Source organism: Equus asinus, chromosome 15, assembly GCF_041296235.1.
Source record: "Equus asinus isolate D_3611 breed Donkey chromosome 15, EquAss-T2T_v2, whole genome shotgun sequence".
NCBI lineage: Eukaryota > Metazoa > Chordata > Mammalia > Perissodactyla > Equidae > Equus > Equus asinus.
Window position 1 is genome coordinate 24,470,375 of NC_091804.1, and position 15,469 is coordinate 24,485,843.

Here is a 15,469-nt window from a genome sequence, read left to right on the forward strand (position 1 = left end):
TCAAACGTTTTCCTTTAACTCTGCTGTCCAAATAGTAACTAGATTCGCATGGTCACAGGTGGATCATAAACAACGAGTTCCTAAGGTAAAGTCCCCAGCCTATCGATACACACAGGATGGACTATATCAAATTTGGGATGACTATATTAGGCTCACTCCTACTACTGGTCTGTGTCCAACCCTACCCTGCCCCTAAATGACTGGCTGGACTGCTGGTCAGGTCTCTGGACTGCTATCAGAGCTTTATTCATTGGGTTAATCATCTTGCTTATATTTCTTATTATAATTTGTTGTCTATTTCACTGTTTGTCTTCCACACGGCCGACAAAGTTTTGTCCCCTGGACCACTTCTCACCAAGTGATTCTCTCATCTCCAGGGGACCTGTATACCTTGTCTGCCTTGGACTCCATGGGTGCAACCTTCCAGTCCACTGAACTTCTTGGTTATACTCCTATGGCCCCCATTTAGGGACAGCTCTACGACCTTATACAGCTGGAAGGAGTTACAGAAGGTTGACCATTGTCCACATCTGCAAAGAATTTCAGGGTCAAATGGGTCCAGGGGGGATTGTATGAAGTGAATCAAGGTTTCTCCAAGGAGAGAAGACCCAGATGTCCTGGCCTACATGCCAATCTATGTGACCTGATTCATATCTAAAGTTATTTGACCACACAATAACCAGACCCCACCTGCACTGGTACCATTTTAGTGACTTTTTACATGATCTTTCTCTTGTCTGGTAAAAAATAACTCACATATCTATGCCTTATAAATTTAGCTCTACCCTCAACACATTGAAGCTCTTACTGCCCATGGGTCCTGCCCCCATGCTATTCTCTGAATAAAAAAGCACTACCACCAGATCTTGAGAGTCCAAGAAATTTTTCTTTCCACTCCTCAGCTTGCTGAGACCGCATCAATTCTGTAAAAAGTTCTCCTCATTGTAGGTAGGAAGATGTCGCTGTTTTCTTCCTATGAGTCTAGCTTGTGCTGTCCTGTTCATGTGTACACATGCACGTGTGTGTGTACAAACATGCATGTGCGTGTTCCAGAGTTCCATACGCTGTCAGGAGTACCGTCCAGAGCATCTGAGGAAGGAGGGGAGCCTTGCCTCTCCCCACTTTGGTGGATTTAGCCTGGTGTAGACCAGACTTGGGGTTCCCTTGAGGGTGTGGTCAAGTCCTGTTCTCACCTCAGCTGGGCCAGCAAGGCTGCAGAAGGGTGGGCGACCCTGAGAATATGACTCATAGGAAGCAGGGCCTTTGAGCTGCCTGTGACGGGGCAGATCCTCTGCTTGGCTGCCCTCCTTGTGCCACTCTCCCAGACCCACTGCCAGGGGATAAGAGCTTCCGATTTATGTCACCTCAGGGCTCAGCTGTGTAGGGTGGCTGATGCCAGTGGGAGAAGCTGACTTTGTCCTCGTGTGGTCCATGCTGAGGAACCCCACCCAGCAGTAGCCCCTGTGGTTCCACAGCAGGTGAGGTGGGGGTCTTGGAAGGAGAAGAGGGTGAGGAAAGGGAAGAGACAGGCAGCCTGGGGGGAAAGATATCCACGTAGGGCAGCTGGATTCAGGGAGAAAGAAAGCTTGAGGGGAAGAATCATAAACATGTGCAGCAGTGGTCTTTGAAACCTAGACCAGAGAAATTTAGAATCATGGCTCACAGTCACATCATGTAACACAGGAGCTGAGCAGACATCTAGTCCAATTTCTGAGCCTCTCTGGTGAGGGGGCCCTTGCCATCTTCCCAGGTAGTGGCTGGCTTTATAGGATGCTCCAGAGAGAAGCATGGAGCATTCTAAAGACAGGTCGGGGTCGTAGGGACCCACTTATGAGGACAGCCACAGAGCACAGGGTGGTTAACTATTTGCTGAGGGCAGAGAATTAAAGTATCAAATTATGATGACTTTCTATGAAAGAAGCCAGCAAGAAGCTGAAGTAGGGGACGATGGGGAGGGGCCACCTCAGGTGGGTGGTAAGTGAGGTTCTGAGGAGATGTTGAGAGCTGGGGACACCCGGGGAGGGGAGTCCTGGACAGAGAGAATGGCCTGTGCAGAGCCTCAAGGCAGGAAAGGGGTGGGCATCCTTCTGGAACAGAAGGAAGATGGGTAGGGATCCTGGAGGGAGAGGTAAGAGATGTTTGGTTTTGGCAGTGAGCAGATGACACAGGCTCCAGTGTCATGGTCCCATGGGCTATGGGAGGACGTCGGGTTTAAGCTGAGCGAGACCCCTGTGACTGCTGCACTGAGAGTAGAGCAGATGGAGGCAAATGTGCAGAGGGAGACCTGAGATGCGCCTAGGGGTGTGTCTCCTGATACTGGCTGTGCAGCCTCAGGCAAGGTGCTTAACCTTTCTGGGCCTAACTGTTCACCACACATGGAGTAACGTGGAGGCAGATTTTGTTCACCCTCAGGAGGAACTCTCTGCCACTGGATGGAGCAGGCAGGCTGGGAGGGGGGCGGTAGTGAGCTCCTCATCCTTGCAAACTTTCACACTAAGTCTAGCTCCACCGTGAGAGATGGTGTAGAACACTCAGACACACAGAGGTCAGAATGACCTCTCTGGTAGCTGACCCTGACTCTCTGTGGGCCACAGTTCTGGCCCCGTCTCTGTCCCTGTCTTGCTGGGTCACCTTGGGCTGGTTGCTTCCCCTCTCTGAGCCTCAGTTTCCGAATTATGACAGAATTAGGCTGGATGATCACTATGGTCCTCTTACCAGAACATTCTCCAATTCATCCATTCTCAGTCTTCATTCCAACCCCCATCCACAATGGCTACCATCTTGGCAGCTGGGGGCTCCACAAGAACCTGGTCTTAGTCTTGGCAGAAAGTCTTCCCCATTATCTGTTCATTCCAATTCAAGCATCCTGGGTGACCTTTAGCTTGGAAGTCTCTCTGCTCATCCTGGACAGGAATTATTTACTTTGGAGTCTCTTTGGATGGCTCTGGAACTAGGGCTTTCTTCTGACGGCAGCATCCCATCTGGTCGCCACCATATTAAGGGCCACCGCCACCAGCAGAACCCCAGGAGACTGCGCAAGGGAGCAAGGAGTCGTGAGCATCCTCCTCCAAGCCTGTGAGAGGTGGGTTTCCCCCTATGACCCCCCACACAGTGGTCTTCAGAAGGCTTTGGAAGCAAGAGGCAGAGGGATGGTTCTGCTTGGATTAGCTAATATTCTGAATATAGCAAATTAAGAGGTAGAGAAATTATATTAAGAGAAGCGCCAAACTGATGAGCAATGCAGAATCATGATGTGCTGCCCATTTATTTGTTCATATTTTTATTCAGCAAACATTTATTTGTCTCACTGTACTGGGTGTAGGCTTTTTACTGGGGTCTGGGGATTCAACAGTGAAATAAGTCATAGTTCCTCCTCTAAGGAGTTCACAGCCTGGTGGGAGGGGCAGACAAGTCGTCAGGTAATTGGTACCCAGGACTCCGATCAGAGAATGAAGGCAGCAAGATGGTGGGGTGGGACCCCCTAGCCTAGACTCTGGGAGGGGCCTGGAGTGGCCTTCACAGAGGGCATGATGTCTTACTGAAACCGGAGAGTCAGTAGGAAGTGACTTAGGTAAAAATTTGAAGAAGAGGAAAGATGTTCCAGGCAGAGAAGCCAGCCTGTGCAAAGGAACTTTGGGAAAAAAGCATGGACTTGCAGTCAAGTGTGACTTTTCAAATCCCAGCTCCTCCGCTCATCACCTGTGTGCCTCTGGGCAAGTTGCTCTAGCTTTCTGACTGTGGCTGCCCAGCTGTAAAACAGGAGGTAACCACATCTATCTTAAAGGAAGGTTAAGTGTAAGAGTGATGGGTGCTCGTCAAAGATTCTTTTTCTCTCTGGGTAATTCTCCCTCCTGCTCCTCCTGTGACTGACCAGTTGCCAGGACAAAAGATGTTTCAGCTTTGGAAACTTCTTCTCTTATGCGGCCTGCTCGCTGGGACCTCAGCATCTTTTCTTGAGGATCTTCGCGGCAAATTAGACGATGTTTTCAACAAGCTGAAACCCGATCTTGAGAAAGGAGCTGAGACCATTGACAAGGCGCTTGAAGGTGAGTCAACAAGGGCAATAAGGAGCGGCAGCCAGGAGCCTGCCTCCTAATCACTACGCCTGCATTACCAGAGGCTGCCACCAGGGACTACCCTTTATGGATTGTTTACTGGGAAATGTGGCTATTCAGCTCCTGGCTGACTTGCTTATTATTTTTCCAGAAACAAGCAATGCTTAAATGAATATCCTTTTACATATTATATCATGGTAAACTTTTTTCAATATATGCACAGGATAATTTCCTAAAAGTGAGATTTCAAAAGTTCAAAAGGTGTGCCCATTTTAAGTTCTAGTAGATGTGGAAAAATAATCCCCATATTAACATTTTCCCAAACAGTCTGTGAGAGTACCTTTCTTTCCACTCCCTTGACAGCACTGGTATGGACAAGTTAAATGTTTTGCCAGTCTTATAGGTGAAAGATCGTAATTCATTTCACTTTACATGTCTCTAGTTATGAAAGAATCTACTCACTTTTTCATATTTTATTATCCATTTACATACTTTAACTTAAATATTTTGTTCATATTATCAGCACGTTCTTCTATTGGGTTGTTTAATTTTCTTATTGATTTGTATTAACTCCTTGGAAATTAATCCTACCTAGCCCAGGTTGCTATAAATTTAGCTACCTACTTTTATATTTAGTGATATCTCCCTTTTATTCAGATTTCTTGAAAGAACTAGTCTTTCTTTTCATTTTCTGGAAATATTAACAGCACACTAACCACCATTCTTTATAGGAGGAAGTAACTTCTGTGAATGGCTGCCTTTCAAGCCTTGCCAGGTCTTAGGCAACCTTCAAAGATACGGAAGGAATCCACTTTCTAATTTCACTGCTGAGAAAATTGAGCTCAGAAACAGAAGTGTCTGGATCAAGGTCATCCAACAAGTTATAGGACCAGATATAGTTTTATTTAAATTGGCATTCTCTGCCTGCATCATTATAACCAGATAGATACTGTTTGCTGAAGAGCCAGGTTGCAGTACTGAAATTACATATCTTTTCTTGTACAGTCTTTTGTTTTTCCTTGAGTTAGTAATTGCCTTGCTGTTTCTCACTTGAATTATTTTCTACACACTTATCCTTAGTTCCTTTTATATGCACCATTCTACTTTCCCATCATTGATTCTATCTAACCCCTTTTTTCTCTGGAGACCTCCCATTAGGACACTCTGTCCTCCTGCTCCTATATGAATTATTGCCCTCTGGGCCAGCTACGAAGCTGTCGTCTTGGGACTCCCGTTTGCCACTTTCATGTGTTGGAGCCATATTTTCTTTCTTGATTCTAGGTTTTCCATTTCTTAGTATTTCTTCATTTTTTTTGACCTGGTTTTTCAAATTAGTGTGGACATCTCGTTTAGAGAAATAGACCTCTGAGTCACTACTAGAAGCTGGAGTACAATCATTATCAATTGCCTGGTCAGTTGATTGATTGCTATCTTGATGAATGCTGCATATATATTATAAGTATCAAGGCAGCATGGAAGGAATGAGGGCTCTCTGGCTGTGTGACTTTAGGCACATTTCTTAACCTTTCAGTACTTTATTTACTCATCTGTAAAATGCAGATAATATCAATACCTACCTCATTGAGTTATTATGAAGATTAAGTAGAATAACAGGCAAATAGTCTTATCTAGTACCTGGCGCATAGTGGCTGCTTCATCAGTGTACATAACACTAAATAGCGATCGTTTTTGTCAGGTGTCTTCCAGAAAGTGAAGGGTGACTTGAAGACAATTCAGGATTCCGAGATTTGGCAACAAGCCAAGCAGAAGTTCCAGGAAGCTGAGAAGTTGGTGGAAAATACCCTTTCTAAGATCTTGCCAACTGTGGATGGTTCTTTGGGGTGAGTTGGGGCTTCATGGAGAAGATCTTTGCTCCAAGAAAAGAAAATACATATTTTTGGAGAGGTAATTTTAAGATCAAATACAGAGAGGTGGACAAACATTGTCCATCCCCACAGAACCAAGGTAGTCTGAGGCCAGGGTCCCCAGACCTTGCGTAAATTACAGGCAGGGCTGCAGGCCCAATCTGGGCATCTCGTGGGTTTGGGCTTCCACACTTTGTAATTTCAGGATCAGGGCAAAGGTTCTCTTCCATCCACCTCCACCTGAACTTCCTTTTCCAAGGAATAAGACTTTTCTTCTCAAAATATGGCTAAGGATAAAAGTCTGACTCCCCACGGGAGAGAGGAAACTGGAATTCATACCACATAGCTGGCCCCACACATGGAGTTTTGGAGTCAAACAGTTCTGGGTTAGGATTCTGACTTGGGCACTTATTCCCTCTTGAAGTCTTGGGGGAAATCACATCTGTTTGAGCCTCAGTCTGTCGTGCCATAACGTGGAGAGAATCAAATCTCTGAGCAGGGCTGTGGTGGAGACCAGCGAAGGCAAGGTTGGTGGGGCCCCGATGCTCAGCATGATATTGGCATGGAGAAGTGCTCAGCACATGGTTGCCATGAACAACGACAAAGGTGAATTGTGGGTTTTGCGCAGGTTGAAAATCAGTAACAGCAACATCCAGGACCTCAAAGCCGAACTGGCCCCTGATGGCAAAGGTGCCACCCTGAGGATCCCCATCACCTCTACCGCCAGCGTGTCCCTGTGAGTATCGTGAGAATCTGGGTCCTGGGAGAAGCAGGGCAGCATGGCTGATGGGTCTCCAACCTGGAATCAGGCACTGTTCCACGCTGGCGTCTGGGTGTGAGCCTCAGTCTCCCAATGTGTATATGAGGGGGCCTTTCCAGCTCTAAAATCCTAACCCTTAAAGTGTTCTAGTGAACTTTGGCCATAAACAAGTCTCTCTTAAAAGAATCCTCCATTACCTAGATTTTTGAAATCATAACATTTATCTACCTGTAATATTTGAAAAATTGAGAATACATGAGCATTTACTACTCTTTGGCAAAATTTCCTCCAGCATTGTTTCATCTATCAAGATTCTGTTTAAATAACCAGGACCATTACAGATGAATGTATATAGTAGTGAACAGTGTATAATAAAGGGCATGTGTGAAAAATATAATTTTGAAGTATTTTAGTTATTTTAAAAGAGGTAGATAAATAGGAAAACGAGCATGTGTAAAAGACTCTTTCTAATTAAATACACTATGATTCCATCATTCATTAGCCAAGAGATCCTGGAATAGTTGCTTAAACTCTCTATACCAACATTCCCTCATTCTGAAAATAGAGATAATAGCAGTATTTTTCCCTCATGGGATTGCTGTAATGATTAGATGGATTAATCCAGGTAAGATACTTTTTAAAAGTGCCTAACATAATTTGTGCTCAATAAAGGTTTATGATTATTATTTTAATTAGTGTGATGCTGTGTAAAAATTTCATATGAACCAAACCCACATGGCCAGGAGAAGAAGCCACCGATGTAACTATACAAATCCCGTGAGGAATATAATGTTAACATTATTGTTATAATACAATGTTAACATTATCCAATGACATCCTGGAAAATGTCCACACAGTAAAGGAACTTGAGTAGACAACGTGAAGGGCCTTCTCGACTTCCGTTAACTGTGAATCTTATTTCCTGCAGGCCTGTCATTGGCCAGGTTGTCGACCTGAAGGCTTCCTTGGAACTCCAGACTGATGTCAGAGTTGAAACTGATGCCCAGACTGGCCTCCCTTCAGTGGTCCTAGGAGAATGCAGCGACGACTCAGCCAGCATCTCACTCACCTTGCTGGACAAGTAAGGCTCATCCATCTCAACAGAGCTGGGCTGTGAGAGTCAAGGACCCCTGATTTCAGCCCTAATCCTATAGCTGGGAGGTGGCACAATGTGGTGAAAAAGAGTTCAGGCTCTGAGTCAGACAGACGTTGATTCAAATACCACCTTTGACCACTGACTTGTGACTTTGTAACCAACTTAACCTCTCTGAGGCTCGGTTTTCACATCTGCAAACTGAGAATGATAAAAATACCTACTCGTAGGCTGCTGAACTGACCAAATGAGAAAATGCAAGTGTTTAGCGTAGACCCTGGCACATACAAATATCCATGCTGACGTCCTGCCTGCCTGTTCTTCCCATTACTGACTCAGGAGTGTTGACCTCTCCAACCACAATCGTGAATTTCCTATTTCACCTTTCAGCTCTATCGGTTTTGCTTCGTGTGTCTTGAAGCTCTGTTGTTAGGTGCGTGCACGTTTAGGATTGTTACGTCTTCTTGAAGAATCGATCCCTTTATCATTATGTGACGTCTTCCAATAATAGTAGTGATGATAAAAATTGTATTTACCTTCTTGCCTCCAGTTGAGAGGGGAGAGGAGGAGTAAATACTTACCCCTGCCGTGGTCTCTATAGTTGCAAACTGTCCCCAGACCATCCTCCACCCACTGGAAAATTCCTGAAATAAGATGATGCAAATTTAATCCTTTCCATTTAAATTATTGATCTCTGTTAATCCAAAAAATCTACATCTTAAACTGTGTTCTCGAAAGGGCAGGTTTGGCCCAGTGAAGAGCGTGGAGAGAGAAAGGGTGACCCTGGTGACGGTGGGAGTGGAGAAGAGGTCTGGAAGCTCGGGGCTGGGGCAGGTGGACTTGGAGGGGGACGAGGCTGGGTCCTGGGCTCTCAGTCCTGATGGCCATGGGCAGAGGTCACTCTACCCTCCCCCCACCGAGAGGCCCGATCAGAGGCTGCCTAAATACCCCCTAAAACCAAAGAAAGGCAACACAGCCTGATGTTAGTCAGAAAGGCTGGGACACAAGTTCAGAGGCCTGAGCCCTGCTGAGCGTGGGAACTCCTCCCGCCACTCTGGGTCTCAGAGTCCACATCTCTAAGACGACATTCCACTCTGCTGCTCTCGGTCGTCTTGGGCCTTTTCTTCCTGCTTAGGAGGAAGTCCCAAGCCCTCCCCATGCCCAGCTGGGCTCTGCTTGTCCTGGCACCCCTCACACACCCACGCTCTCCTCTTGCTACTCTGCTCCAGACAAACTGGCCTTTGTTCTGTGCTTTGGACGAGTTCTTTCCCACCTCAAGACCTGTGCATGGCTGTTCTGGCACCAAGACCACCTTCTCCGCGCTCCCACCTCAATGTGCTTCTCATCCTTCAGGGCCTGAAGCACGACTCCTCTCATTCTCTCTCCTGAGAGTCTACTCTTGCCCTTCAGTGTACTTGTCACAAGGTGTCACTATATATTTCATTGCATGTTACTTCATTCATTATTTCAACCAAAAACGTATTGAGCATCTGCATTGTGCCAGGCAGAGCTCTGGCACATCGTGCCACCATTCTGAGCTCTGGAGAATTTATGGGTGACAACAGACAAAGACCCTGTTCTCGTGGAGCTTATTGTCCTGAGGGAAAGGTAGATGGGCGAGCATTGAGTCCGTCTAAGAGCCCTCAGGGAAAATGTCAGATTTCTAGGAGTCTGGGCAGAGCAGCATGCTTACCAGGACACTATGATACAAAGACATCCCTTAGGTGAGCAGCCAGGGAGGGCTTCCCTGAGGAGGTGATGGTTACGCTGAAAGCCTGAGCAAGACTTGCTTAATGTTTAGGTACCAGATTAGGAGATGCTGGTGCTTTGCTTATCCCTGTGTCCCCAGGGCCTAACTCTGTGCCTGGTTCATTGCTGATGCTCTATTAACATGTGTTGAATGAATGAATGAAGTCTCAGGGTTGTGATGAGACTCTCTTAGGTACTGGGGTGAGCTGCTGCTCAGATGTGGGGTTCTAAGTGACGATTCTTTTGGATAGAGGCCCTGTCTCTGGTTAGAGAGTCATTTCAATGTCCCTGAGGTTTATCTGACTTCTGGGTGCTCCACCATCTCCCACCCTCTCCGCACCCCTACTGCTTGGCAGCTCTGCCCGCCTGACCAGGTTTTATCATTTCCCTCTCTTTTCCAGCCGCAGTAAACTGGTCTCCAGAGTTGTGGACTCCTTGACCGGCGTCCTGAGCAAGGCTGTGTCCTCCCTGGTGCAGAGACAAGTGAGTCCTTCACTCCTGGGGTCCCAGAGCCCTGGCGGCAGGGGGAGGGTGGCAAGTGTAGCATCCACAGGCCAAGCTGTAATCTCTGGGCACCTTTCCTTCTGCGATGCAAACTTTGGGCTGTCAGCCGGAAGTGGCCCCCCTTTGCTTAGGGGAGGGGGCTGTTGGGGAGAGGCCTGACGTCAGCTGAAATCTCTGAGTTCCAAATTTGAACCATTTGCCATATCCGTGTACTACCAATATGCCTTGTTAGCTAATATTTTTCTTTAATCGACACAATTTTACTTAATTAAATTTATTTAAATGCCTTTATTTTTAAAAAGGAAACTTCATATCCTTACCATAAATAGAAAACTAATATCACTTATCATATAAGTAATTAAAAAATAAACACTGTCCTATAAAATAGTTTTCATCATCTGTGCATCGTACAAAACCGTATGTGCCAGGTGCCCAAAGTTCCAGAGAGCCTACATTAGTCATTCTGGAAGGTGCCTGGGAACCTCGGTTTACAAAAAACAAATCCTCCAGGTGCCTCTGTGAGTCATGGAACCGGAGGCCTGCTACTCAAAGCGTGGCCCTCCTGCCAGCCTCAGCTGGGCACTTGTTAGAAATGCAGAATCGCAGGCCCCACCCAGATCTGTTGAGATCCGCAGGGAATTGTATGCACCCAAAATCGTGGTAAACACTGTTCTCCATTTCCCAGGGCGCCATTTGACTCTCAAATTCCAGGGTTCCAAAGTTCAAGGTTTCCAAGAGTGTAGGGTTCTGGGGTGTTAACACTCTAGATTCTTAAAGTTCTAGGATTCTGATGTTCTAAGGTTTTAGGATTTGAGCATCTCATGGTTCTCAGATTTTTGGACTTCTAGGTTTCCATTGTTTTAGAATCCTAAGGGCCAAAGGTCCTAAGGTCCCAAGTAATCAGCATCTGTGTGGGTGGCAGGCAGTTTGTTCCCAGCTGATAATGATTTTCCTTCTTCCTTCTTCCGTCCGGCTCTCCTCCTCTCCCTCCCTCCCTCCCTCTCTCCCTCTCCCCTCTTCAGGCGTGCCCATTGATCCGCGTCTTCCTCCACAGCCTGGATATAAGTTCTTTTGATGACCTCATCAGTAAGTCACAGCCTGGGGATGTGGGGACATTCCCTCTGCAGCCTTCCAAGGGCAGGCATGCAGCTCTGCACCTGCCCCACGGGCCGTCTGGTCAGGGAACCCTGGAGAAACAGAAGGACCCAGCATCCTGAGCAAGTTGGGAGAGTGTGGGTGGAGGGGTCCCTGCAGAACTGAAGGGTTCTGTGGGCCTCAGGAGCCCCCCCCCCCCACCGTCATCCGTTGTTCAACACGCAGAATCTGCCGGGCAGAATGATGTGAGAAAGAAGATGGGCCAGATCTGGTTCAAAGCCTGGGTCTGCTGCCTAGCAACTGTGGGGCCTCGGTCAGGTGGCTCCGCCTCTCCAAGCCTCAGTTTCCTCCCTGGTGAAAGGGGATTGCAAACATTGTGGGCCTAAAGAGTGGATGAGAAAAAGCACAAAGAGCCTAATACCCAGTGGGCATGGCTAAAAGATTCCATCCCTTGTCGTTTCCTTCTTATGAGGAGCTGTGGCTTCTCCTCCAGCCCCTGGGGACTTTCTTTGGCCTTTGGGTCTCAGGCGTGGCTGGAGTTGCTGGGGCTGCTGCAGTAAGTGAAGGTGTCGAGGTCCTGGAGATGGCCCTTCTGCAAAACAGCCATCCAGTAGGTCCAGTTCCTTGGGCAATTACTCTGTGCTCCGTGTACACCGTCTCACTGGATCCTTGCAACAGTCCTGTGGGGTGGGTACTGTTATACCCATCTTACAGATGAACAAACTGAGGCTCAGAGAGGAGGTGTGACATGCCTGAGGTCCCATGGCGGTCAGACTGGCCCACTGGGGCGTGACAGCCGTTGGGGTCTGGTTTCCAGCAGTGGAGACTGAGTCCTGCTGCTGATTTTGTCTCTTCAGGTAAACTTGAGCAGGGGGTCCAGCTGCCGTTAGACTTCTGAAGAGGATGGGTGAGGAGGATTGCTGTGCTGCCCACTTGCTGGTAAGGAGCTGGGCTCTGGGCCCCGCACCAAGGGAAGATGGGCTGCTCCACAGGGGCCTGCGGTGAAGTGGGAGCAAAGCTTGACTTCTCTTCTTTGTCTAGCAGCAGACTGAGCCCTGATCTTGGTCACAGACTGACCCTGACCCTGGCCCCAGGCTGAGCCCTGATCCTGCTCACACTCTGAGCCCTGAGCCTTAATTATATGCCCAGACTGAGCTCTGATCCTGGCCCTAGACTGAGCCTAGATCCTAGTCACAGACTGGAGCTTTGACCCCAGTTATTGACTGAGTGAGGACATTGGTCACGGATTGAGCCCTGACCCTGATCTCAGACTGACCCACGATCCTGATCATATACTGAGCCCTCAACCTGGCTCCAGTCTTGGCCTCTGATCAGTGTTTTCCCATCTGCCGTTGTTCCTAAGGTGAGGGAGGGGGGAAGGGAAGGATGGGTCAGTGCCAGGTGCCAGAGAAAGGGCCCAAACTACCGGTGCCAGTCCCCTCTGCAAGGCCTTAGGCCTGCAGGGTGCTGTGGGAAAGTGCTGGGGCAGTGCGGTGTCTGGTGAGTGGCGGGTGCTGCTGTAAGGTCGGCCATTACTGTCAACGCCCTAACTCCCTGTGGCCTCTTCCAGATTGCTTCCCGGTGGCTTGACCTCGTTCCCTTGTAGCGTCTCCCCCTGGAAAGGTGACACCATCCAACTGGAGTGAAAGTCTGAGCCCAGCCACAAGGACACCTCTCAGATACTCCTTCTCCTCACAGTCGGGATGGCGGCATCTAAGCTAGATACTTTCCACCCCCAGCAATAAAAGTCCATTTCTGCACTCTCCTGAGGGGCCTGTTTGCATTCCTTCCTTCGGGATTTGGGGGTGAGGGGGTATGCCACCAGGGTGGCAGAGACATGGATCCAGAGCTGGAAGGCACATTTGGGACTCTTCAGCCCCACCTTCTTGTTTGACAAATGGGGCACTGAGGCACAGAGAAGGCAAGAAACTGATGCAGGGTCACACAGCCAGTCTGTGGCAGTGACAGAACACTTGACTCGTCCCCACACACATTTAGTGGGTATCTAGTGAGCACCTGTTCTGGGCCAGGCAGGCAGCGGGAATAGGACAGTCACCTTCTGGGGACAGCTCCACCTGGTGCTTTCTTCCATTCCCCTCCAGGGACTTTGAGAGCCCTGTGGAGGATCAGGGGGCATCTGATCTGACTGGACTCAGGAGTAGGGTGATGCGGCCGTATGCCAGCCCACCCCTCCATGCCCTCTGAAGGGTCAGGCTCCCTCTTCGAGCAGCATGTGAGAGCACCCACGGCCTCCAGCCCCCAGGGCTCACCCATCCCACCCATTGCCAGCCCTGAGGGCCTGTACAGCCACCTGCCATGGTGCTGCCCCATGGATACCAGCTCCTCCCTCTGCCCGAGGCCCCTCCATCCATGCCCCAGAACTCGGTTCACCCCCCCAGGCTGTGGCCGAGGCAACCTCACGCTCCTTATGCCAACACCACCACCATCACGGAGGGCTGCTTTGCTGGCACATGCTACTTCGTTAATTCCTCCCCACACCCCTGTGCCAGGAGACACCACTGTTGTCTCCGTTTGACAGATGAGGAAACTGAGGCTCACAGAGGTATAGTGACTCATCAAGGTCACACAGTGTGCAAGTGGTGGCGCCAGGAGTTGGTCCCATGGCTATGGGACCCCTTGCTCAGAGAGGTGACATTCCAGCTCCCCGGCCCTTTGGTCTCCTCTCCCAGGCCCCCAGCAGGCCCCACTTTCTTCTTCCCAGGACAAATCAGGTCTTCTCGAGGCTGGCCCTCCTCCCCCACGTGCAGGCCCTCAGTTTCCCCTTCGTCCCTGCCGCTTCCTCACAGTCATGTTCCCCTCTGCCGGAGTACAACATGGGCCACACGCTAACACATGCTGTTGCCTCAGGATCACAGCAGCTCCTTTCCAGGAGGGAATCTGACTTTCCTGCCAAAAGGCCTGAGGAACCTGTGCCCATTTTGCCAAGCAGCCATCTTGCTGGTCCGCACAACTCTGTGAGGGACGGACTGCCCTCATCCCCATGGGAGACTCAGGTGCAGAGAGGCCAAGGCCACGCAGAGGCCTGCACCCAGCTGCTAATTCACCCAAGGGCCCCTCCTCTGAAGGAGGCTGCCTCACAGGGTCCAGTCCTCTCGGGGGGCCCTTGAGCCCTTGGGGTGGCCTGGAGGGGCCTTGCACCAGCCCTCCCCTGAGGACCTCAGTTCAGGTTGGGCCAGGTGGCTGCTTGGCACAGAGCGAAGCTGAAGCGTTGGGTAGATCTGAGCTCAGATCGGCCTCTGCCACTTGCCAGCCCTGAAATCTGCGGCAAGTGCCTTAAACCTCTCGGAATGTTGGTTTTATCACCTGTCAAATGGATTAACAGTAAAACCTCCCTTGTCGGGCTGGTGAGAGGATTAAAGGAGACAATGAACAGGAAGTGTTTGACTAGGGTCTAACATCTAGCGAGCACAAGATGAGTCACAGCCTCTGCACCCTGAAATTACTGTTATGGCTACCACTCTCATGTTTGTCGATTGACTGATGGAGGCATTGATGTAGTAGAGAGACCCATGGCCCTGGGAGACCTTGGGTTTTCACCTGGTCTCTGAGCTAAGACTGATAACTGTCGCCCAGGGATCATTCTTCTCTCCCCTCCCCAGGTGTTAGCTGGGCACATGGCCCCCAGCCAGAGACTACTTTTCCCAGCTTCCCTTGCAGTAAGTGTGGTCATGTGACTAAGTCTGGCCAATGGCATGCAAACTGAAGTGATGGTGCAAATTCCCCTCTGTGCTTTAAAGAAAGCGGGTTCCCTCCACTTCCTGCTGACCTTCCCCCCTTCTCTGCAATTAGAAATGGGAACAACTGGAGCAAATTCCGGGACCCAGAGATAGAAACTGTGTGTTGAAGATGGCAGCCCCCGACCACTCACCTCTGGGCTCTGTGGCAGAAAGGAATGAACTCTATTTAAACCACCATGTTTCAGGGTCTCCTTATTAAGGCTGCTTTGTTTTTATTCTGCCTAATGCATTCTGCCAATGACATGCTGTGTGAATTATGCTGCTAACTTTCCCTCTCTGAGCCCCATTTCTGTATTCCACAGTATTCACTGAAGGCTCTTCCTTCTCCAAAAAGGAATTAATGCTCCCTCCAGACTTGAAGGGGAAGGAAAGAATAAACATTTATTAAGTTCCTGCTGCATGCCAGGCACTGCATTAGACTGGTGGTTCTTGACCTAAGGTGACTTTGCCCACCAGGGGACCTTGGGCAATGCCTGGAGACATTTCAGTTGTCACAAATTGGGCGAAGGGTGATGCTGGCATCTCATAGGTAGAGGACAGCGTTGCTGTTAACCACCCTACAGTATGCAAGACAGCCCCTCACAATGAAG

General features: G+C 49.1%; 1 protein-coding gene across 1 annotated transcript; it reads left to right on the forward strand.

Annotated features, from left to right (window-relative positions):
- Positions 1-2,926: 2,926 nt before the first annotated feature.
- On the forward strand, positions 2,927-12,886 carry LOC139040318 (BPI fold-containing family A member 2-like). Its single transcript, XM_070485751.1, has 9 exons — positions 2,927-3,082; positions 3,875-4,046; positions 5,752-5,896; positions 6,549-6,656; positions 7,609-7,761; positions 9,924-10,005; positions 11,049-11,112; positions 11,979-12,060; positions 12,692-12,886. Exons 2-8 carry the CDS (start codon positions 3,890-3,892, stop codon positions 12,017-12,019), a joined length of 750 nt encoding a protein of 249 aa, XP_070341852.1. The 5' UTR covers positions 2,927-3,082; positions 3,875-3,889; the 3' UTR covers positions 12,020-12,060; positions 12,692-12,886.
- Positions 12,887-15,469: the final 2,583 nt, after the last annotated feature.